Source organism: Gymnoscopelus microlampas, assembly GCF_963454915.1.
Source record: "Gymnoscopelus microlampas genome assembly, chromosome: 17".
Lineage (NCBI taxonomy): Eukaryota > Metazoa > Chordata > Actinopteri > Myctophiformes > Myctophidae > Gymnoscopelus > Gymnoscopelus microlampas.
In genome coordinates this window covers 12,810,851-12,834,384 of record NC_139954.1, presented here as the reverse complement: position 1 = coordinate 12,834,384, position 23,534 = coordinate 12,810,851, and the positions used below count along the sequence as shown (strand labels likewise).

At 39.8% G+C, this 23,534-nt stretch overlaps 1 protein-coding gene across 1 annotated transcript; it reads left to right on the top strand.

Annotated features, from left to right (window-relative positions):
* Positions 1-7,382: 7,382 nt before the first annotated feature.
* LOC311065134 (protein mono-ADP-ribosyltransferase PARP14-like) lies at positions 7,383-22,747 on the top strand (the record flags this gene model as incomplete). The annotated part of the gene is made up of 17 exons (XM_084085351.1): positions 7,383-7,563; positions 8,068-8,174; positions 9,279-9,309; positions 9,987-10,274; positions 11,443-11,667; positions 12,147-14,464; positions 14,627-14,851; positions 14,958-15,179; positions 15,427-15,493; positions 15,793-15,939; positions 17,412-17,474; positions 18,241-18,417; positions 18,981-19,250; positions 19,581-20,195; positions 20,603-20,736; positions 21,627-21,801; positions 22,470-22,747. The coding sequence occupies 17 exons, from the start codon at positions 7,383-7,385 to the stop codon at positions 22,745-22,747; spliced, it is 5,523 nt and encodes a 1,840-aa protein (XP_083941477.1).
* Positions 22,748-23,534: the final 787 nt, after the last annotated feature.

Sequence of the window (23,534 nt, the reverse complement as noted above, 5' to 3'; positions counted from 1 at the left end):
ATATTTGGTTACAGTAAAGTTATACTACAGTATTGGGCTGCACTGTATTATTGCCTACATGGGCTTCTTCATAAACTGACAGGTAAATCATTGCAAATATTTTGGAATGTGAAAAGATGAGAAGGACCTTGCCAAATCAAGTAGTTAATCAGCTAGCTGAAGAGTGACCTAGCTTAAAGTTTCATTTAGTGTTACAGAGCATGTAATTGACACATGAACATTGACAATAGCAGCACCCTGACTCTGTTTCACAAGACTGGAACAGAGCCTTAATTAGTATCACTGGCAACAATATGGTTACTGTACATAGAGCCTAACAGACAGTAGTGTATGTACAACATAGATGTTGTGCAAATTCTGAAGTGTATCTTTTTTAATTTTACCGGAATGGAGTGTGATATACAAACATTGGATCCAAATCTTCGTATCATCTGTGGTAAACATTTAGAAAAAGGAAAGAAACATGACCCATATGTCAAAAAGCCCACAGCAGAAGGCCTTCAATAATGTTGCTCAACAGAGAGATGATGATGTTCATACAAACCTGTCTCCATATACAGATGATAAACTTTCCTTCAAAATAAAGGTAGTATATCTTATCATGTATCATGATAGAGAAAACTACTCCAGTTTGACCAACAATAATGAACAGTTGCAAATGTTGATAGTGAGAGCATACCTGCACCAGTCTCATCAAGAAGACTGAGTAGGGTTGATACAACATTGTTTAACATACAAAACGATTGTTTCATTTGTGGAAAGGCCAGTACAAGACCAGAACATCTGATATTCACCATTATGACTGGTACAGGTAAGAGTACCAGAGACAAGGTTCATCATGTAGCATCAGAATGATTGATGAAGTTGTACATCATCGGGTGCTCTTGTATGCAGATCTCTTTGTGTATGATGCCAAATATCATAAAACCTGCCTTAAACATACATCTCTAAACGAAGAATAGCAGCTTCCAGATGATAAAAGAAAAAGAACAACCAGTATCAATGACAAAGCTTTTATTACGCTCACTGAAGTCATTGACAAAACTGTTTTCTCTAAGAAATTAAAGTGATGACACTAAACTGAGTTATTAAAAGAGTTATGATGACATACTGAAGACACTGAGGTCTGAAGAAGAAGATGAGATGTGCCAACACACTAAATGAAGATCCTGGCAACTGAAGGAAAAGATCATACAGCATTACATTTTGTAGAACGAGCTGGAAAGTCTTATGTGGTATGCTCTGAAGGTGTGCCCATGGTACAGTATGCAATGAGAGAAGCTGCACATCTCCAAGAAAACACAGGAGACAGAAGACTGTGAAACACAACAGCCCAGGCAAGATCTCTTTGAGAGGCAAATACTACAATAACTGCAGATACAGTATATTGAGAAAAGGCATGGACCAGTGTCTTCAGTATGTCATCATAACTCTCAGTCAAGAAGTTTAGTGTCATCACTTTCATTTCTTCAGAGAACACAGTTTTGTCAATGACTGCATTGAGCTTGATACAAACTTTGTCAAAGATACTGGTCTGGTGTTCTGATTATTGTCTCCGCCAGGCCGAAAGGCATGGCGAGAGAGTATGTTTTACCCCCTGTCCGTCCGTCCGTGTGTCCGTCCGTCCGTGTGTCCGTCCGTCCGTCCGTCCGTCCGTGTGTCCGTCCGTCCGTCCATCCGTCCTGTCCGTCCGTTAGCAGCTAATCTCTGGCACCGTTGGCCCGGCCGCTGCGAAACTGTGCAAGCACACTCCCTGGATGCCAATTCAGAACCTCTGGCCCAAATTTTCAGATTGGCCTGTTATAGCGCCACCAGGAGGCCGATATGTGCAAAACACATTTATTGATACTACTCCTACAGATTTTGTCCAAACATCACACAAATCGGTACACAGTATCTCTATAGTCATGTGATCAACACGGATTTATCTGATTTCCTATATTCCATCCTGATTGCCTAAGATTGGCTTCCAAAGTTTGCAGGATTGGTCCGTTTTGAACAAAATGCCTCAAATCATGAACACAGCTTGCGATTTCCGTGAAATTTCACAGGCACATTTCTATTAGGCCGAGGAATAAATGACACCCTTTTCACATTGGGCTGTTATAGCGCCACCAGCAGGTCTAATTTTGCAAAACACATTTTTGGAACAAAATGCCTCAAATCATGAATGCAGTGTCCGATTACAGTGATGAACAAATGGCACCCTTTTCACATTGGCCTATTATAGCGCCACCAGGAGGCCACAATAAGGTACCTGACCTGGCGGAGACCTGTGCTCCGAGGAGCACTTTTTCTAGTTTATTTTTATTTTCGTCTGGCAGCTGCTATATTTCGTTTAGAGATGTAGTGTTTTAAGGCAGCTTTATGATATTTGGCATCATACACAAAGAGATCCGGCTATGAGAGCACTTCATCAAGACCATGTTCTGGTCTTGTACTGGCCTTCCCACACATGAAACAATCTTTCCATATGTTAAACAATGTTGTAAGAACCCTACTCAGTCTTCTTGATGAGATGGTGCAGGTATTGTTTGATCTACATGATGCATGATAAGATATGCTACCTTTATTGTTGAAGGAAAGTATGTAATCTGTATATAAAGACAGGGTTTTATGAACATCATCGTTTGTCTGTTGAGCAACATTTAGTATGAATTGAAGGTCTTCTGCTATGGGTATTACCACAGATGATACAACAATTTGGATCCAATGTTTGTTCATCACACTACATTCTGTTAAAAAAAAGGAGGAAAACAAGAAAAATATACACTTCAGAATGTGTACAGTATCTATGTTGTACGTACACTACTGTTAGGCTCTACAGTAACCATATTAGTTGCCAGTGATACTAATTAAGGCTCTGTTCCATTCTGGTGAAACAGAGTCAGGGTGCTGCTATCATAGATATATATAAAGGCTAGATGACTCACCCGCGCTGCTGGCCAATGGAGAACGACGTTGCCACATGGCGGCCATCTTGCAACAGTCATGCATAACATTATGTCTATGGCCATATATTATTATACTCAATTTTCATCTGATTTTCAAACGGTTTGGTTTGTTGTAAACACCAAATGATGAATCCATGATTATAATTATAAGCATGCAGTATCATAACTACATATTTGGTGTTTACAACAAACCAAACCGTTTGAAAATCGGATGAAAATTGAGCACGCTATGGTTATTTCAATAATACATGGCCATAGACATAATGTTATGCATGACTGTTGCAAGATGGCCGCCATGTGGCAACGTCGTTCTCCATTGGCCAGCAGCGCGGGTGAGTCATCTAGCCTTTATATATATCTATGATAGCAGCACCCTGACTCTGTTTCACCAGAATGGAACAGAGCCTTAATTAGTATCACTGGCAACTAATATGGTTACTGTAGAGCCTAACAGTAGTGTACGTACAACATAGATACTGTACACATTCTGAAGTGTATATTTTTCTTGTTTTCCTCCTTCTTTTTTTACAGAATGTAGTGTGATGAACAAACATTGGATCCAAATTGTTGTATCATCTGTGGTAATACCCATAGCAGAAGACCTTCAATTCATACTAAATGTTGCTCAACAGACAAACGATGATGTTCATAAAACCCTGTCTTTATATACAGATTACATACTTTCCTTCAACAATAAAGGTAGCATATCTTATCATGCATCATGTAGATCAAACAATACCTGCACCATCTCATCAAGAAGACTGAGTAGGGTTCTTACAACATTGTTTAACATATGGAAAGATTGTTTCATGTGTGGGAAGGCAAGACCAGAACATGGTCTTGATGAAGTGCTCTCATACCTGGATCTCTTTGTGTATGATGCCAAATATCATAAAGCTGCCTTAAAACACTACATCTCTAAACGAAATATAGCAGCTGCCAGACGAAAATAAAAATAAACTAGAAAAAGTGCTCCTCGGAGCACAGGTCTCCGCCAGGTCAGGTACCTTATTGTGGCCTCCTGGTGGCGCTATAATAGGCCAATGTGAAAAGGGTGCCATTTGTTCATCACTGTAATCGGACACTGCATTCATGATTTGAGGCATTTTGTTCCAAAAATGTGTTTTGCAAAATTAGACCTGCTGGTGGCGCTATAACAGCCCAATGTGAAAAGGGTGTCATTTATTCCTCGGCCTAATAGAAATGTGCCTGTGAAATTTCACGGAAATCGCAAGCTGTGTTCATGATTTGAGGCATTTTGTTCAAAACGGACCAATCCTGCAAACTTTGGAAGCCAATCTTAGGCAATCAGGATGGAATATAGGAAATCAGATAAATCCGTGTTGATCACATGACTATAGAGATACTGTGTACCGATTTGTGTGATGTTTGGACAAAATCTGTAGGAGTAGTATCAATAAATGTGTTTTGCACATATCGGCCTCCTGGTGGCGCTATAACAGGCCAATCTGAAAAATTTGGGCCAGAGGTTCTGAATTGGCATCCAGGGAGTGTGCTTGCACAGTTTCGCAGCGGCCGGGCCAACGGTGCCAGAGATTAGCTGCTAACGGACGGACAGGACGGATGGACGGACGGACGGACACACGGACGGACGGACGGACACACGGACGGACGGACACACGGACGGACGGACAGGGGGTAAAACATACTCTCTCGCCATGCCTTTCGGCCTGGCGGAGACAATAATCAGAACACCAGACCAGTATCTTTGACAAAGTTTGTATCAAGCTCAATGCAGTCATTGACAAAACTGTGTTCTCTGAAGAAATGAAAGTGATGACACTAAACTTCTTGACTGAGAGTTATGATGACATACTGAAGACACTGGTCCATGCCTTTTCTCAATATACTGTATCTGCAGTTATTGTAGTATTTGCCTCTCAAAGAGATCTTGCCTGGGCTGTTGTGTTTCACAGTCTTCTGTCTCCTGTGTTTTCTTGGAGATGTGCAGCTTCTCTCATTGCATACTGTACCATGGGCACACCTTCAGAGCATACCACATAAGACTTTCCAGCTCGTTCTACAAAATGTAATGCTGTATGATCTTTTCCTTCAGTTGCCAGGATCTTCATTTAGTGTGTTGGCACATCTCATCTTCTTCTTCAGACCTCAGTGTCTTCAGTATGTCATCATAACTCTTTTAATAACTCAGTTTAGTGTCATCACTTTAATTTCTTTAGAGAAAACAGTTTTGTCAATGACTTCAGTGAGCGTAATAAAAGCTTTGTCATTGATACTGGTTGTTCTTTTTCTTTTATCATCTGGAAGCTGCTATTCTTCGTTTAGAGATGTATGTTTAAGGCAGGTTTTATGATATTTGGCATCATACACAAAGAGATCTGCATACAAGAGCACCCGATGATGTACAACTTCATCAATCATTCTGATGCTACATGATGAACCTTGTCTCTGGTACTCTTACCTGTACCAGTCATAATGGTGAATATCAGATGTTCTGGTCTTGTACTGGCCTTTCCACAAATGAAACAATCGTTTTGTATGTTAAACAATGTTGTATCAACCCTACTCAGTCTTCTTGATGAGACTGGTGCAGGTATGCTCTCACTATCAACATTTGCAACTGTTCATTATTGTTGGTCAAACTGGAGTAGTTTTCTCTATCATGATACATGATAAGATATACTACCTTTATTTTGAAGGAAAGTTTATCATCTGTATATGGAGACAGGTTTGTATGAACATCATCATCTCTCTGTTGAGCAACATTATTGAAGGCCTTCTGCTGTGGGCTTTTTGACATATGGGTCATGTTTCTTTCCTTTTTCTAAATGTTTACCACAGATGATACGAAGATTTGGATCCAATGTTTGTATATCACACTCCATTCCGGTAAAATTAAAAAAGATACACTTCAGAATTTGCACAACATCTATGTTGTACATACACTACTGTCTGTTAGGCTCTATGTACAGTAACCATATTGTTGCCAGTGATACTAATTAAGGCTCTGTTCCAGTCTTGTGAAACAGAGTCAGGGTGCTGCTATTGTCAATGTTCATGTGTCAATTACATGCTCTGTAACACTAAATGAAACTTTAAGCTAGGTCACTCTTCAGCTAGCTGATTAACTACTTGATTTGGCAAGGTCCTTCTCATCTTTTCACATTCCAAAATATTTGCAATGATTTACCTGTCAGTTTATGAAGAAGCCCATGTAGGCAATAATACAGTGCAGCCCAATACTGTAGTATAACTTTACTGTAACCAAATATGTTACATTATATAAACTCTACATAACTGAATGACTTGCTGTTATGAGGATAACTTTGAGCATCAAATAAATAAAACTAATCGGTGTGATTGATAGTTTCATGTTTTCCCCATTTGGGACACCATATACGTTTAGATGCATAGCTCCATGAGTAGCCTATTAAAGCTACTTTTACACAATATGTCAGTCACTACAAAGTAAAGAAAACATTTCTTGAGATTTATATTTCCGCCGATTGTAAGTATGTGTTCAAATGACTGTATCTCCTATTTACATTCAGATATTGACATTTGGTCTTTTCTGGAAGTCCTGGCTTCAAGTATGCCAAGTTTTAAAACTATCAGCGTTTCCATTGTGAATCTACATGAGTTTATATGCCTCAATCCCCAGAGGGCCTAGCTTTATTTTTAGTTTGGGGTGTATAACTTTATGTATCAATTTCGCCACTTTTGCTGTAAAATATTTGTATACAACAATCCAATCCGGATCCAAAGTCCAAAGCAGAGGATGTGACGTGGGGTTTGCATGAGAGAAACAGGAGAGTGTTGATTGATTAGATCAGATAAGGACAGTAGAGACTGTTAGAGAACAGTGCTGGAGCCTGAGTTGCGTCATTTAAGACAGTACCAAGTCACATGATTAATCAATAGAAGGTTTCACCAACATGGGTAGACCAAACAGACTAAATAGAGTGGATGCTCACTAGTCAGTACGAAGTGTCCTGCAGGCATCAGCATTACTAGTTGACAGGGTGTTATTGCTGCGTTCGTCATTTCCCATTGCGAGCTCCGAGAGACTGGCGGTAAGAATTGAGAGTCTTTACACAACGAAAAATGTATCTATTTCTGATATGTTTTACAGTTTTGTGTGTATATTTCATGTCAGTAATTTGTTGTTGTGTTGTTGTTTATGTTTCCTTTCCTAGGTTTATAACCTATTGGCCTACTGTAGAAGTGTTAGAGTACGTTTGTATTGTAATGTTAGTTTAGTTTAATAAAATCATAAAAGACACAGGTCTGAGTTGTGTCCGCTAACTCGGTTGCTTCAATACCCTTTACAAGGGGAGATCTAATTAGTTGCATTACGTGACTGGCTAGATAATTGTACACTTGTAGATCGGCTCTTTTCGGTCCTAAAGTCAGAGACAGTGTCTTTCGTGTCTTTGAACAACAGCCATGGCCGACGACGCATACACGTATGTGTTGCTCGCCGAGTTCGATGACAATAAAATCCCCAGACTGACAAACAAACTAGTGAAATACTTTCAAAGTAAGAGGAAATCCAACGGTGGAGACTGTCTGGTTGAATGTGACGAGCTTCATCAAACCGCAGTGCTTCGGTTCCGAACAGAGGAGGGTATGTTTTCTAATTATGACCAGTGGTGGAAGAAGTACTCACATGTTTTACATAAGTAAACGTAGAATACCACAATATGAAACGACTCTGTTACAAGTAGTGTTCAAAATGTTACTCGAGTAAAAGCACAAAAGTATTGGCCTCAAAATACAAGTTTAAAGTACCAAAATGTTTGAAAATAGATGCATAAAATATGGCTGAAGTGATTAATGTATGTTGTATAATATCATCATTTATATTTGCAAAGTAACTATTAACTAAAGTTTTCAAATAATTGTAGTGGAGTAAAAGTACAATATTTGCCTCTGAGATGTAGTGGAGTGGAGTAGAAGTAAAGTACTGAAACTTATACTCCAGTAGCCTACTTTAGTAAATGTACTTAGTTACTTTCCACCACTGATTATGACTATTCATATATTTATGGAAATGTTATTTAACTTACACGTAATGTGTTGACATAGTAGATCTATTGTTATTGACAATACAGTGTCTTTTTCTTTACAGACAGACACAAAGTTGTAGGGAAAGATGCACATGAAATCCGTTTGGATCATGGTGTGCTGAAGATAACTGTCCGTATACCTGATGGTGATGAGAGTTCACCAAAACAGGTTAGTGGCTACTGGTTATTATTGAGTAAACAACAACAAAATGGTGCAAACTTGCAAGACTGATGATTGATAGACGGGGATAACCTGATGCAAAGGTGACGGTGAACTCATGTGGTGAACGTTTAAGTGTGTTACACTGGCATTCGTGACATATCGAATTGTGTGACTCAAGTAGGGTATTTCTACTTTAGTTTAGGATGGACAGGAATCTAGAATGTTTTGGTTGGCGGTCGTAGAAGGCGACTGTTGTAGGCTACTGATAATTATGTTCAGATCACCTTTGGATAATGGTGGCGGTGCAGTACAGACTGGAACATGCCGAGAGTGCAGAACAACGACCTCTGAAGTCACGTAATTCGGTAGGTTACTAGTGTCGGTGCAACTGCTGCCTTCCGCCAGTGCATGGCTGGTGATTGACCGGCTTCTTGGTTTGTGCCACTTGGTGGTGAGAGGGGACATACAGGATAGGTGGGCACTCTTATTTTTTTAATTCTATGTGGGCACTAGGGACATCTGGGCACCACGATGTAAAATTGGCTATTTCGTCCAAAATGCTGATTAAAAAAATATTTAATATAAGTATACATGATATGAACATGAAGGTACATTATTATCAGACTTAATTTTATCCTTCAACTTCTTGTTTATGCCCCAAAATGACAGGTTTTGTAACAATTTGTAGCAATTGTAGAAATAGACCTTGATTGTCGAATGTTTAAGCATATTCTATGTATACTTTAGGCCTACTTTACATTTTCCAAATATATATTTTTGAGTGGTGCCAGCCACTCCTACACTTGACCGTGTGTGTGGGTCCGTCTGTCCGTCCGTTTGAGCACGGCCTCAACAGCTGCAGCTGATTGCAACACAAGGATGCAACCAGTTACAATGATTCAAAGGCACCACTCTCTTCACACTGGGTGTGATTTTTCTTAACATTTTGGACAAAATAGCAAATTTTACATTGAGGAGCCCAGATGTCCCTATTGCCCACCTATCCTGTTACCGTGAGGGCAGTTTTAAAAAATGCCATGCAAAATTGGTAAACAAACAAACAAACAAAAAAGCTACTTGAATGACCAAGGTTTTCTCTTTTTCTTCTAGAAAGCACCTACTGATGACACTAAGAAGACTTGTAAGTATTTATACAAAAATAAAAAGTCAGATGTCTAATAGTCTGTTTGGTTAAAACGTACATTATGTACATTCTACAGTAATTCATTCATCACATCTGACCACTGCACATTATATCATTTTAGATATAGGCAAGGCAGGATACGTTTATTTGTATAGCACATTTAATACACCAATTCAAAGTCATAGAAAGAGTAGAAGGAATACAATTGAGAAATTAAAAATAAAGGCATAAAATAATAAAAGTCAAAGTGCAATTGTAGTATAATATACCTTTCTACTAGGCCACTTTATTTTTACTTATATAATATCAGCAATAAACTCATGAGGACTATTGTCTTTCTGTTCTGCCACCATCATGTGGCTGAACATATGTGGGGTTCCCCAAACCCCTCTGAACAGAGCTTATGGGGGTCCCAGAAACAAATATATTCCCTAAATGTATTTACTAAAATGTTGCCAAGATGTTGCAGTGTCCCCATGAATACTTAATAACACCCTGATTGGAGTCTCAGAACCCCCTTTCTCTTTAAATCACTGTGTGGCACACAGTGTGTGCACCTTTCATTATTCAGGGCAACCTAACTGGACGGGTTATTTCAGTATAGTTTTCCTTTTCTTTCTGATAATGTATTTCTTGAAGATCATCTAATACTGTGATAAATGTTTCAATAACAGCTGATGCTGCCGTACAGAAGAAACAAATACACGAAGACCGGCCCATTCCTTTTGCTGAACATCAGTCGCAGGCAGACAGCAGAGATGACCAGAGAGACGATGAAGAAGAGCTGTGCTCCACTTCTGCTGTCATAGGCAATATTCCCCAGGACGAGGGCCAGGATTACTTAGAGATGCTGGTAGAGAACATCTTAAAGCATTCAGAGTCCTCTGCTACATCCCCAAACTTCAGTTTGGAGATCCTGCCCGACAAATCATCTGCTGTGGTGACTTTCCAGAGTGGAAAAGGTAGTTGTATTATTTTAGTAGTTCTGATTATTTTATCAATAATTTCTTAATGTTAAGAAACGGGACCTTTAAAGACACAGACTCGTAATTTGCCATCTTTTAAGTCTATTAATCATCTAGAGCATATACGATATTGTTGTAGACCAAGATTTCTCAAAGTGGGTGCCATGTCAGTCCAGGGGTTAGGGTTAAGTATGTTACTTTTAATCAGTTCTAACCAAAACGGAATAATCTCTCAACACAAGTTTTCCTTGTGACATATATCTTAGGAAAGAATTTACGCATTTACGTATCCCTGAACATATGCTTTCAACTGTGTGTACTGCGTACAGGTTTTTATTTATTTAGCGAATGCAAAGTCCTTAAGCCAATCAGTTGCCTCCTGGTGTGCTGTATGGAGGTGACTAATCCTCCTTTCAGTCTTTGGAGTGGACAAACTTCTATGATGTGTTCCATAGTTTGCTCCTCTCCACAAGTACACAGTGGGCTTGGGCTACTGCCCCACTTGTGAAGGCTGGCCAAGCAGGGGTTTCACAAGTGGGGCAGTGCGTACATGTTCACTTCAAACTTTAACTTCAAATTACTTTATTTTCCTTTTGGAAAATAAGGTGATGGTGGTGGTTGTGGCCACCATAAGGGTAATAATAATAATAATAATAATAATAATAATAATAATAATAATAATATACTTTATTGAAAGGATAACCCCTTGAGATGTATTATCTCATTTTGGAGGGGATCCTTAGAATACCAATAATCATTATAATGATACAAATATGTATAGTAGAGCCTATCATACTTGTATGCTAAACTTCAAACAGGAAGAAATGTCTTCCTGTGAGTAAATAATAGCCAACAATTATAGGAAGTAAGAAATAGCATTGGGACTTTAAGTAATTGACATTACAGTAATTGATTGTCATTGTGTCATTGTTTACGTTAAAAAAAAAATCTTTCTGAGATACACTTTCTTAAGTAACTGTTGTTACATGAATGTTCCTAAAGTATAATCTGATGAGTGTTTTGAACTTTAATGTTTTGTATGGACCTTGTGGTCTGGTTAATAAATGATATTATAATAACTGATGTCCAAATGGATTATCAGAACTCTTTTTCTGTATGTTATTGTATTTTACTTACCTTCTCATTTTCTATTCCTAACTGACAGAAAACACAGATTTCATTACAAACTGCCCCAGAAACAAGATTTTCAAGAGGAAAGCGTTGTCCGTCTGCCCTCTTGAAGTCACAGCCAAAGTCATAACTGAAGACATACCAGATGTTAGTTCTGACCTCCTCATCCTTTATTTTGAGAAAGAAGGCGTGGAAGTGGAAAATGTCACACTTAATGAAGAGGAACAGTTTGCCATCATCACCTTTAAAAACCCCAAAGGTATTTATACCAATATTACACAGCTATGTAATGTATAGATTTTAACTCTAGAGAGAGAGAGAGAGAGAGAGAGAGAGAGAGAGAGAGAGAGAGAGAGAGAGAGAGAGAGAGAGAGAGAACAAACGAGACCTGACTCCTCCTAGAGTCCATGCCTTTACATCCATGGAAATTGGCCTAAAGTAAGGGTGATGCTAGGGCTAGGGTGTTATCGAAATCAGGAGGGTTCTTGCTGAGAGAATTACGTTTTATAGCAATCTGCCCATTGCATTTAGAGATATTGCTTGTGCAATTATAAATTCATACCTAAGGGTTGCACCAGAATCAGTAGGGACCATCCTCTGTGGAGCATTTATGCACCTTTCTTTTACATAATGCAATGCAAATCCAGTGTAGATGGTTCTATATGATTTTTTGTTAATGATCATAATGTAATGCACATAGTACTAATGGTAACATTTTTCATCTTTTTTTTATTGTAGCTGTTTCCAAAGTAATTGAGATGAAGCTCCTCATCAAACAGCAACCGGTCAAAGTCTTTCCATTTTATGACTCTTTGGGCACGGCACTTTATGGCAAAGATAGACCCACACTGAAACTCCCTGCTGCCTTCAGTGAGAGCATTGATCAATCCATATGGAGATACCTTAACAACCACAAGGCTGCAAAGACCTTCCACAGTGATCTGGCGAAGCACTTTTGCAAAGCAGACCTCCAAGAACAAGGATCTGTATGTTTAAGGCCCCTACCGTCACTACTGCAGCAAAAGGATGTCAAAGCCAAAGACATCACAGAGTGGAAACATGCAGCAAAGATGGCCTTTGAACAAGCTTTGTCCAGGTTCAAATCTCTGAAGCTTCAGCCTCAGCCAATGGCATGGGAAGAGTCTGAAGGGAAGATTGGAGAGGCAGTGTTGAATGAGGCTGTAGTAGTAGTCCCTGATAAAGACAGTGGCGTCTTAGCAGTGGTTGGCCTTTTGGATGATGTAAACAGACTGGAACAGACTCTTAATGAGATACTGGACAGTACTGCCAAAACGATTCAGAGAGCAAAGTCCAGCACAACTATGAAGATCAAATTGACACCATCTATTTTCCATATCTTCTCTCAAGATGGCCTTCGGGATAAGCTGTTAGATAAATACCCAGAGCTGAAAATAACCTACAACGGGGAGAGCCAGGAGTTGTCATTTCATGGTTTAAACAATGAGGTTTTAGGTGCAAGCACAATGATACTGCAAGAAAACCTAACATTAAAACGAATGGCGTTAGAGTTAGATCAGTTTGTGCTTGAGTTTTTGAAGGATGAAGATCTAGAAAACCTTACAAGCTCACTTTTCACACCAAACAGAATCAATGCAGCGCTTGAGCTAAGTGCAAAGACAGTGAATCTCTTTGCTGTTTCAGACAGTAATCTGAGTGAAGCTGAGCATCAACTGAAAATGGTCCTGGTATCCCAGTGCATCCCGGTTGAAGACATTAATGTTCTTGAGATGCCTCAGTGGCGGGAACTGGTCACTCGTTTGGAGAGTAGCACCAACAGCTCATCCAGGAAAATTCAGATTCAGACAGCTCGCTCTCACTCACCTCAGGTAGTAGCAGTGTCAGGCTACAAGGACAGTGTATTACCAGTTCACAGTGAACTTCAAGATTTCTTACACCAGAATGCTGAAGTTGAAGAAACTGTTACGGTGAAGCCTGACATCATCGCCAGATATATTAAAGAACATGGCAAAAAGGCTTGGTCAGAGCAAGCGAAAGTCAAGGTAGTTGTTTCTTTCAGGAACGAAGCCATCTCCCTAAGAGGTTCCAGATGTAATGTGTCCCATTGCAAGCCCATCATTGAAGACTTGGTCTCTTCACTATGCTTTGATACTTTGACAGTCTCTGAGCCAGGAATGAAGAAGTTCTTCCAGGAGAAAGAAACTATGTATGTTGCATCAGTCAAGAATGAAACAGGTTGCTTGGTCCAGATGGTAGATGGGGCAGATAGTGGACAGGACCTCAGCCCTGGACAAGTGCCAAACCCCACATACCAGGTTGAGACCACTGATGGAGTAGAAATTGCTGTTTGCAAGGCTGATATGTGCAGTTACCCAGTAAGTGCAGTCATAAATTCATCTAATCAGGATTTGAAACATATAGGAGGTCTTTCAGGAGCGCTGTTGGATGCTGCTGGCCCTCAGTTGCAGGATGAATGTGACAGGATAATTACCCAGAAGGGACAGCTCAAACCTGGAGATTGTGTCATGACTGGTGCAGGAGGAAGGCTGATGTGCAAAAATATCATCCACGCAGTGGGGCCTCGGTTCGACCAAGCTTACCGTGATAGGGCTGTGGGACAGTTGAGAAGAGCCATTAAAAAGAGTCTGGAACTTGCTGAAGAGCGTGGGTGTATCTCTGTGGCATTGCCTGCTATCAGCGTAAACTCAGGATTTCCCCTGAACTTGTGCGCAGACACAATTGTCAAAGCAGTGAAAGAATATTGTCAAGACACGTACGGTGACAACACCCTGAAGAAAATTCATTTGGTAAACAAAGATGACAACACTGTCCAGGCTATGGAGACAGCTGTCAGGAAGGAGTTTGGAAACCACAGTGTTAGTCATTCTCAACAGAAGCATCCTACCACACCCACCAAGACTCTAGGTGCTCTTAGTCATTCTCAACAGAAGCTTCCTAGCACACCCACCAACACTCCAGGTGTTCTACGCGTTCAGAGCACGAGTAACTCAGATCAAGTTGTGACTAATGAGGGGCTGACCATCATGTTGACTAAAGGGAATATCCAGGATGCTACGGTAATCAATTTTCTTTATTATTTCCCTTCTAGTTTGGATTGGTGTAGATTAGTCTTTGAATAGCTTTTGACACTGTCACCTGAGTTTTTAGTGGTGAACTCATAATATAATTCTTAACACTACGTTGTCCATGAAACTGAAAATACTTTCCTTACATGTTAGACTGACGTGGTCGTGAACACTATTGGTAAAGAACTAAATCTGGATCAAGGAGCAGTCTCAAAAGCCATTCTTGGTGCAGCTGGACACAATCTTCAGACACTGGTACATGCACAGAAATCCAGTGGAAAGTTGGGTGATGTCATTGTTACTGATGGCTGCAACCTGAAGTGCAACAAAGTCTTCCATGCTGTTGCCCATTGTCAGTGGGACAATGCTGCTGAGAAGGTAAAGTATGCAGCTTGCCTTCTTTATTTTACTTAATTTTATCTGACAATGTTCAGCTTTGTTCATAGAAATGAAACGAAATGCTTCTACATGTTATTTCTTACAGATGCTGAAAGGGATTTTGAACGATTGCTTGAACCAGACTGAGAGCAGCGGTCTGACCTCAATAACCTTCCCAGCCATTGGCACGGGGAACCTAGGTTTCCCTAAAGATATTGTTGCTTCTCTACTGCTGAATGAAGTCATGAAGTTTAGCAGTAGCAAACAGCCGAAACACCTGAAGACAATAGTGATCATCCTTCATCCGAGTGATGCATCCACAATCCAGGTAAACAAAACAATTGCATGAATAGTTTTTTTTATGAGAAGTCAAGAATGGTGTAGTTAAGAGGGTTTGATTGGTAGATTAGTCAATGTCCGATGCTTTTAATTACCAAAACAAAACTTGACTGCATGAAAAACCCTGCTGGGTTGAAACCTATGTGGTGCTAATAATGTATGTATATATATATACATACACTGGTACATACACATATATACATAATGACTGGTATATCTCTGCTTGCTCTCCCCAGGCGTTCTATGATGAATTGAAGAGACTCACCCATTCAGGTAGTTCACAGCCAACTACACATAGTACAGGTAGGCTGCAAGATATGGTTTGAATGATTGTAGGCAAGAATTGAAAGTTCACTAATGGATACTATTGATATTATGTATTTTAAGAAAGGAAATGCGCATAGACCAGCAACATTGTTTCAAAAGTAACTATCTGTGCTATTGAAAATTTGACTTACCAAACATTATTCCCAAAATGCATAAATACGTAGCACTTTAGAATAAATCAAATAGTTTGTGTGCCTCTTGAATCAAAATTGTAGCTGTTTGGTGAGTGTTTGCTCTGCTGTTTATCTATTTTTGTGTTTGTTTCCTGGTGCAAGGTCCCTTTTCCAAAATCATCTCAAGCTCACAAATGCATGAGACAAAAATGGGAAGTGTGGACATACAGGTTGTCACAGGAGACATAACTAAGGAGACGACTGATGTTATCGTCAACTCTTCTAATGAAAGTTTCTCTCTGAAGTCAGGTAAATCACAAATTAGCTTAGAGAGAGGGCACGATGAAAAGTATCTCTGGAATATAATTGTATTCTCGTAAAACATGGGTCTTCAACAGTGGATCTGAGACCACTTTACCTTACCAGCTAATCTCCGGCACCGTTAGCCTAATCTCTCAAGAACAGATTCCGACCTGCGGTGGAATCTGTCGGAGCGGTTCGTCCTAACCAGTGCGCATTGGCTACAAGTGGGCGTGCCTTCAGATCAGGAAGTGGGCCGCGCTTTACCCAATCAAATGTAGTGGGCGGGATTCACGTGTCCATCCACCATGATCCACCCTCCCCCCCTCGAAACTAGCCGAAACTAATTTAACAATAGCGTCCTCGGAGCGGACAAAACCACGGAAAGATATTCACATTTAAATTACTCTTTCATCATAGAAACAAGTGGGCTTATAACCAAAACCATCCATGTTCTCTGGGAGAAGTGGTGTTAGTGTTCCGTGTAGAAATATTGTTAGTGGGAATGAAAACATGGTCGCACCAACCGGAAGTGATGCGCTATAGGCAGACATGAAACCTGTGTTTCCCTGCGCTCTAGTCTAACATTATACTCCTGCCAGACTCCACAGAATATCAGAAAAGCAGAGGTCGCTGTTTTTCATTTTCTGTGGGGTCTGGCTACGCTAGACTACCGTTAGCCCGGTTGCTGCGAAACTGTGCACACCAACTCCCTGGATGCCAATTCAGAACCTCTGCCCCACATTTTTCACATGGGCCTGTCATAGCGCCACCAGGAGGCCGATTTGTGCAAAACCCATTTTTTCCCATTACACCTACAGCTTTTAACCAAACGTCATGCAAATCGGTACACAGTGTCTCTATTGTCATGTGATCAACCCGGATCTGTCCGATTTCCCATATTGCATCCTCATTGGCTAAGGTTGGCTTCCAAAGTTTGCAGGATTGGTTTCTTTGCCATTTTTTACTATTTTGAAAAACATTTTCAAATAGTTGAAATAGCAAATCTACAAGCTCACAATGTGTCAATGTAGATTGGCTATTTGAACTACTTGAAAATGTTTTTAAAAATAGTAAAAAATGGCAAAGAAGTTTAGCGATAATGGGTAAGACGGCGCCCAGAATAGGGCCAATCTCAAATCTCTCAACAGACATTATCGAGACGATCAGCTAAATGTGGTGAGCTAGCTTTGAAAACCTCTTCAAGTTGCACGGAAGGCTTTCTCAAAAGCTTGGTCATGAATGGACTCTCAACAGCTATTTACTCTTGAGTGATTCCCTAACACCTACATTTACTGGGTAACTCTATGTATTTAGTTGTATTTTTTTAATGTATTTTTAACTATAGGACTGTGTAGTAAGTAAGTAAGGTATTGCAGGAAATAAGAAAGTGCACAGTCCTGCAACATACCATAGGAAAATAATAGTTATTCATTCATGTTATTCCTTTCTTTGTTGTATTCTGTCTTTTGCTACTCCAGGAGTGTCCAAGGCCATTCTGGAGGCCGCTGGTCAGAATGTTGAAGACGAATGCAAAAAGCTTGGTAAGAACCTTTTTATATTTATATTTTAACCACGTTGTCCCTAGCGTCCTTATTCTGGGGGCGAACATTTGGCGAAAATAGCAGATCTACAGGCTCTCAACGGATCGTGCAGCATTGCATTGTGAGCTCATAGATTGGCTATTATCTGCAAAATGATTTGGTGTAGAGCGAAATACTAGTTCACCTAGTATAGTGCACTTGGGGACAACAGTCTAAGTATATATGGTTTAAGTGTTTAAGTCATTTAGCTGACAATCTTATTTGTGGCTTATTTGCCACAATCATTAAGTATAGCAGTTGAAAAGGTTTAAATTGCCAGATCAACATTACAAGCAGTCATTAATAAGATGTGTAAAGGTTAGGTACAACTACTGTAATATGCCTGTGTCATCACAATTATACCGTATGAAAGAGACATGGTATTTATTGCAATGATCATTGTGAAAGTTCAAGCATTGATCAAGGTTACAGTCACAACAATTCACATTTATTGTTGTATTCTTGTGCAATTTTGAGTGTTATAATGTGCCTTATTGGATATATTTTATGGCACCAAATGTTTGAATCAAGATTGACCTGTTCCACCCGGCCACCTATAAACACACGCACGCATATGCACGCGCACGCACACACACACACACACACACACACACACACACACACTTTTTAAACTTTTTTGCAACATTGCACATAAAGTAACCATTAGGATGTTTTCATTCTTAAGTAAAAGAAAACAAACAAACAAAAACATTGTCCCTACATTCAGGTTCTCAAAGAAAGCAAGGCATGATAATGACCCAGCCAGGTAATTTAAAATGCAAGATGATCCTCCACCTGGTCGTACAGTCGGCCCCTGTGAAGATCAACAAGGCTGTGAAAGATGCTCTTCAGATGTGTATGAAAAACTCCTACACCTCCATTTCCTTTCCTGCTCTTGGTACAGGTGAGACATAACTGTAGAATATGGAATACATGGGGGGAAAGTGTCCATGGTCTGGTGTAACTCAAGTGTGTAAAGCATGGCATTATCACTGCCAAGGGTAGGGATTTGGTCCCGGCGAGGCACAGTCATGCTAAAGATGTATGGACTTCTGGTAATGTAGAGTAAATCTAATGCATTCCTTTGCTTTCGGAGAACTATGAATGATCACATAGCGTTCAATTGTTGTGAATTTTGACATGTGTATTCACAACATTGACCAATAACAACACCGTCTGACTCTGTTAGCCTTGGAGAGGGTGGGGGCAGGAGCATTGGGGAGGAAGCTGACCTATCAATTTAGCTGATTTAACTGATCACATAATAAATTAACATTGTTTTAACATGCATTCTGCTTATAAGCAACGCTAACGGTTTACATTTACGTATCAGGCCCATCAGAAATCTCATTGAACTAAAGTTTTTTGTTTTGGTTGAACCCACAAGGGAGATGCTTTGATATTTTCTGTGTAGGAATTTTGCTGTTTTCCTTGTAACAACGCCCAATATGTGTTGTGCGGTTTTAGGCCAAGGCAACATACAGGCAACTGAGGTGGCAGATGCTATGTTGGACGCAGTGGTGGATGTGTTGAGTCAGAGCAGTCAGAACTCTCTGAAGACTATCAGGATAGTTATCTTTCAGTCACAAATGCTGAAAGAATTCCACAGCAGTATGCAGAAGAAAGAAGGCACAGACCAGAAGGACAAAGGCGCAGACCAGAAGAACAAAGGCACACAGGAGAAGGACAAAGGTTCTTCATCCTGGAGCTGGAAGGACCTTCCCTCCATAATAAAAGGTAGTTGACAGCTTTTCTCAAGCCTGTCATTAGAGATGCTCATTGCTTAAACAAGGATCTGTTTGAATTTTCAAACCTCTTGACCTGGTTCCTGACGCTATGTTAATTGTAATTTGGTTAGAATTCCATGGGGTTTCTAACTTGCAGGCCATACTTTTGATACTGCTGGAGCTAAATATGCATTAAGTATTTTTTGTTAATCTGCTAAGGTTTTACATAAAAGGTCACAATTCTGTTCTCCGGTGTCTAACAATTTGTATGTATTTTAGATACATTTTCTGACCATGTTAAATAATGTGTTTATCTGACATTCTGAATTAATTCCTCTAGCATTCTTCGTGGGAGGAAGTGCTAGCAGCCCACAAAAAGAAGAAGACTTTGTCATTGAAGAAATGGAAGTGGACCGTGCTTGCTTCCACATCTGTGGAGAGTCGCGGGCCAAAGTTCACTCAGCCAAACAGTGTATCAGTGACATGATATCCCAGGAGCAGGCCGTTCACTCCATTGAGGACAATGTAGTCCTCTGCTTCTCTGAAGCAGACCATCAGCGCATCATCAATATGCAGTCTACAATGGCCGTGGGGATAAAGATAGAACGCAAGAACGGCGAAGCCTCTCTCACCATCAAGGGACGCAGCAGGGACGTGGTAAAAGCCACTGGTGAGATCCAGGAGATGACGAAGAGGGCCAGAGAAAAGGAGGAATTTAGGAGAGCTATAGAATTGGCTGCTGAAAAGGCAGACTGGCAGTACAAGTTTCAGGGGCTTCAGTTCCAGAGCTTCGACTCCACCGCCAACTTCTACCTTGAGCAGGCACTGAATGATGAACTGTCTCTTGTAGAAGTCACTGTCCAGGGTCAAATGTACTATATCACACTGCCAAATGGACCTGCAACAGATGCGCAAGGCACAAGTCTGGAAATCAAGCGCATTGACAAACTGAATGGTAAGTTGTGAAAATGTAACTTGTATTTTTGGTATGCAGTATTTAATTAGATCTGTTATGCAGAGAGCCATAGGGAGCCAGTGTTGAACTATATCCAAACCAGATCTATGTAGGTCAAATTATACTTTAAGTTTGATCTTAGAGTTTGTTCGAGTTTAAATCGACTTGAGCACCATCTCAGTGTGGTTTGCCACACGTTCATGTACAATATAGTGTGCCAGGAAGCTCAAACAAATGAGACAATAACAGGAAAATGTGTGGATTTTAAGTTATACCCTGTCTAATTTCCTGGTGTGGGAAACCCCACAATCTGGTAACCCCAGTTGATTAAAACTATTGAGTTGCTTGCAAGTACTGAATGGCCTGATTGACCTCTGTAATGAGTTTTAATGCTTTGAACTCTACAGCTTGGATCCCTCAAAACTGGGATGTCATGACAGCCAACACCCCATGCCAAACCTTCACCGTCCAGCCTGGAATCCAAGAGCACAATGAAGTCCTGGGTCTGTTCAGTACCTCATGTAACCAAACGGTTATTAAGGTAGTACATTTGTTTATATGTACTGTAACCCTAGCTTGCTATGTAACAACTCCCTTAAGCTGGAGTTGTGCTTATACTTTATTTAAATGTATAAGGGTTAAAGACATTTTCAGTAAAACATTTGCAAAATACTGTATGCTATTTGTATCTATTCACTCAAGTCAAGAGCCATGTTTTAATCCAATCATTATGCAGACTGCAGAATAGTATCTGTAATACTAGTGTACCAATGCTACTGAAAATGTCCCAGATTCACCTAAATGATCAAGATAGGTGTCATACACATTCACACAAGCATTGAGAACGATAAAAGTCGAGAGAGAGATAAAAGTAAAATGTCTGTAGCAATGCTTCTCAGTGTGATTGCTGCCTGCCTTTCCCCATACTATAGCTTTGTATAAGCTTTACTTATATGCATATACACAAATGAAAATATAATTCATACATATTTTAAAAAGCACCCTGCACCTCGTGGGCAAATATGCGCTGTGGCACAGGATAATTATCTGTAGCTAATAAGGGAGATAAGCATAGAAAAGGAGCCAGTAAACCAAATAACAATCTCTGTACTATGTCTATATATAAATTATGAACTGTAATGTCCATACATTACAATGACAAACACTTCAAGTAAGGACGCTTCATCCATACATTACAATGGCAATAACTTGAAGTTAGGACACTTGTCATGCAGTAAACTAAACACTACGATGGCTTAGTGGTCATATCTGAGTCTACAGGCAGCTAACAAACAAATGCAGAGATATAACCCAGAGTAACCCACATCAATTGTAGACCGTCCCGCTTGGTGGCTTGGCAACAACAGTCATTAAAATATTATATTACCAGACACAGAAGAGGAACAACCAAGTCTTTTTATTCTCCCCCAGATTGAGAGGATACAGAACCCAATCTTGTGGAAGAGCATCCAACTCAAGAAGCAGGACATGGATCAGAGAAACGGCCATAATAACAACGAGAGACGCCTCTTCCATGGCACCAGCCCAGACACTATTGACAAAATCAACAATGGAGGCTTCAACAGGTCCTTTGCTGGGAAGAATGGTGAGAGTTATACCTTGTAAAATGAGTAGAATAGTGTGCACATTGTCATGGATTTCTGGACCAATAAGTAATTGATGAGGCAATAGGAAAGAAGACAATATTCTAGTTGGTGATGGTATGCTTTAATGTGCATGATATCATGGGGATAAGTACGTTAGACACTCAGTCTGACACAGGTCGTTGGTAAGGTAGTTCTGCCAACGAGCACAGGGCTCAGACCATAGCTATACTAGCTGCTCCTAGGACAAGCTGAACCATAACAGGCAGTCTTTAACAAAAACAATAGCTATCAGGCCTAGCGAGACTTCTTGGCTCCTACGGCCTATCAAATATCATGTCATATCAGAACGTATTATATAAGTGATGGTAAAATATAAAGGTTAGATATAAACAACCATAAAAAATATATAGTATAATGTATAATTCTTCCTCAACATCCAACCCAAATTTAGTACAGGTGCAGGGTAAAATAGTTCATGCCATTTACTCTCATTTCGCTCTGGATAAGAACATCCGTTATATACTTACATTGGAAGTCGTTCAGTTGGAAAGGAAGGCTAAATTCAGAACACATACTGTAACTGTTCTTGTGTAAACAATTGTCTTCATGGCCTTTGAAGATACATGAAGATACCATGGCTAAACTTTCTTCTTCTCTCTATTTTCAGCTGCCGCATATGGCAATGGCACCTACTTTGCCGCACATGCCAGTTATTCCGCCTCCGACACTTATTCCAGGCCGGATCCTCAGGGCCAGAAGTTTATGTATCTCTGTCGAGTCTTGACTGGAGACTTCACTCTGGGGAAGGGAGGTATTATCGTGCCACCAGCCAAGAGCCCCACTGTGCTTTATGACAGTGTCGTGGACAACATGCAAAGCCCAGCCATGTTTATCATCTTCCACGACTCTATGGCTTATCCTGAATACTTAATTACATTTAAGTAAAGCATGTAGAGAGAGGGCATGGAAATAAGGTGCCGTACATTTTTCCTAGCTTAATAATTAATACCATAATGTTTAATAACCATTAGTGATTCTTTTTTTTAACCTTTTTTATTGCTATTCGACAGGCAATTTAAATCATATATCATATTGCAGAAAATGTTATGATTTTTTCAAATAGTACACTAAAGAAAAAACAACAACACACAGAAAAAGTTACATTAAAGAAACACAAATAATATAATTAAATAAGTAAATAGACAGACATTTATACGAATTTAAAAATCTCAACATTTGCCGTGAGAGTGGGGTCCATTTAACCCCTTCCATCGGAGATAACAGCTTCTAGTTATAGAGAACCTACACAACTCTGCCTACATCCTCTGTGTCCAAATATTCATCCACTGATAACCATCTCTTTTTATTTTTTTTAATTGTAACTGGGCTGTCATATGTTCTATCTTGTATATCTGCTTAACTTTTTGTAACCACTGGTCGATTGTAGGGTTAGGCTTCATCCAATTAATAGTTATAATTTGTCTTGCAACCATCATCAGGACATGCATTATATAGCAATGGTCATTAGTAAACAATTGTTCTTGTATAATATCCAATAAAATAGACCGTGGATCCATGGGAATATCCATTTTGAAGATTTTGTCCAGTTCTACCATTAGTGAATCTAAGGATCAACCGATGTTTAAATGGTCATTTTTGGCTACATTTATTTGACATGTTAAGAGCTGTTGATCATGTGCCCTTCGTTAATCGTTCTAGTTGCATATAATTG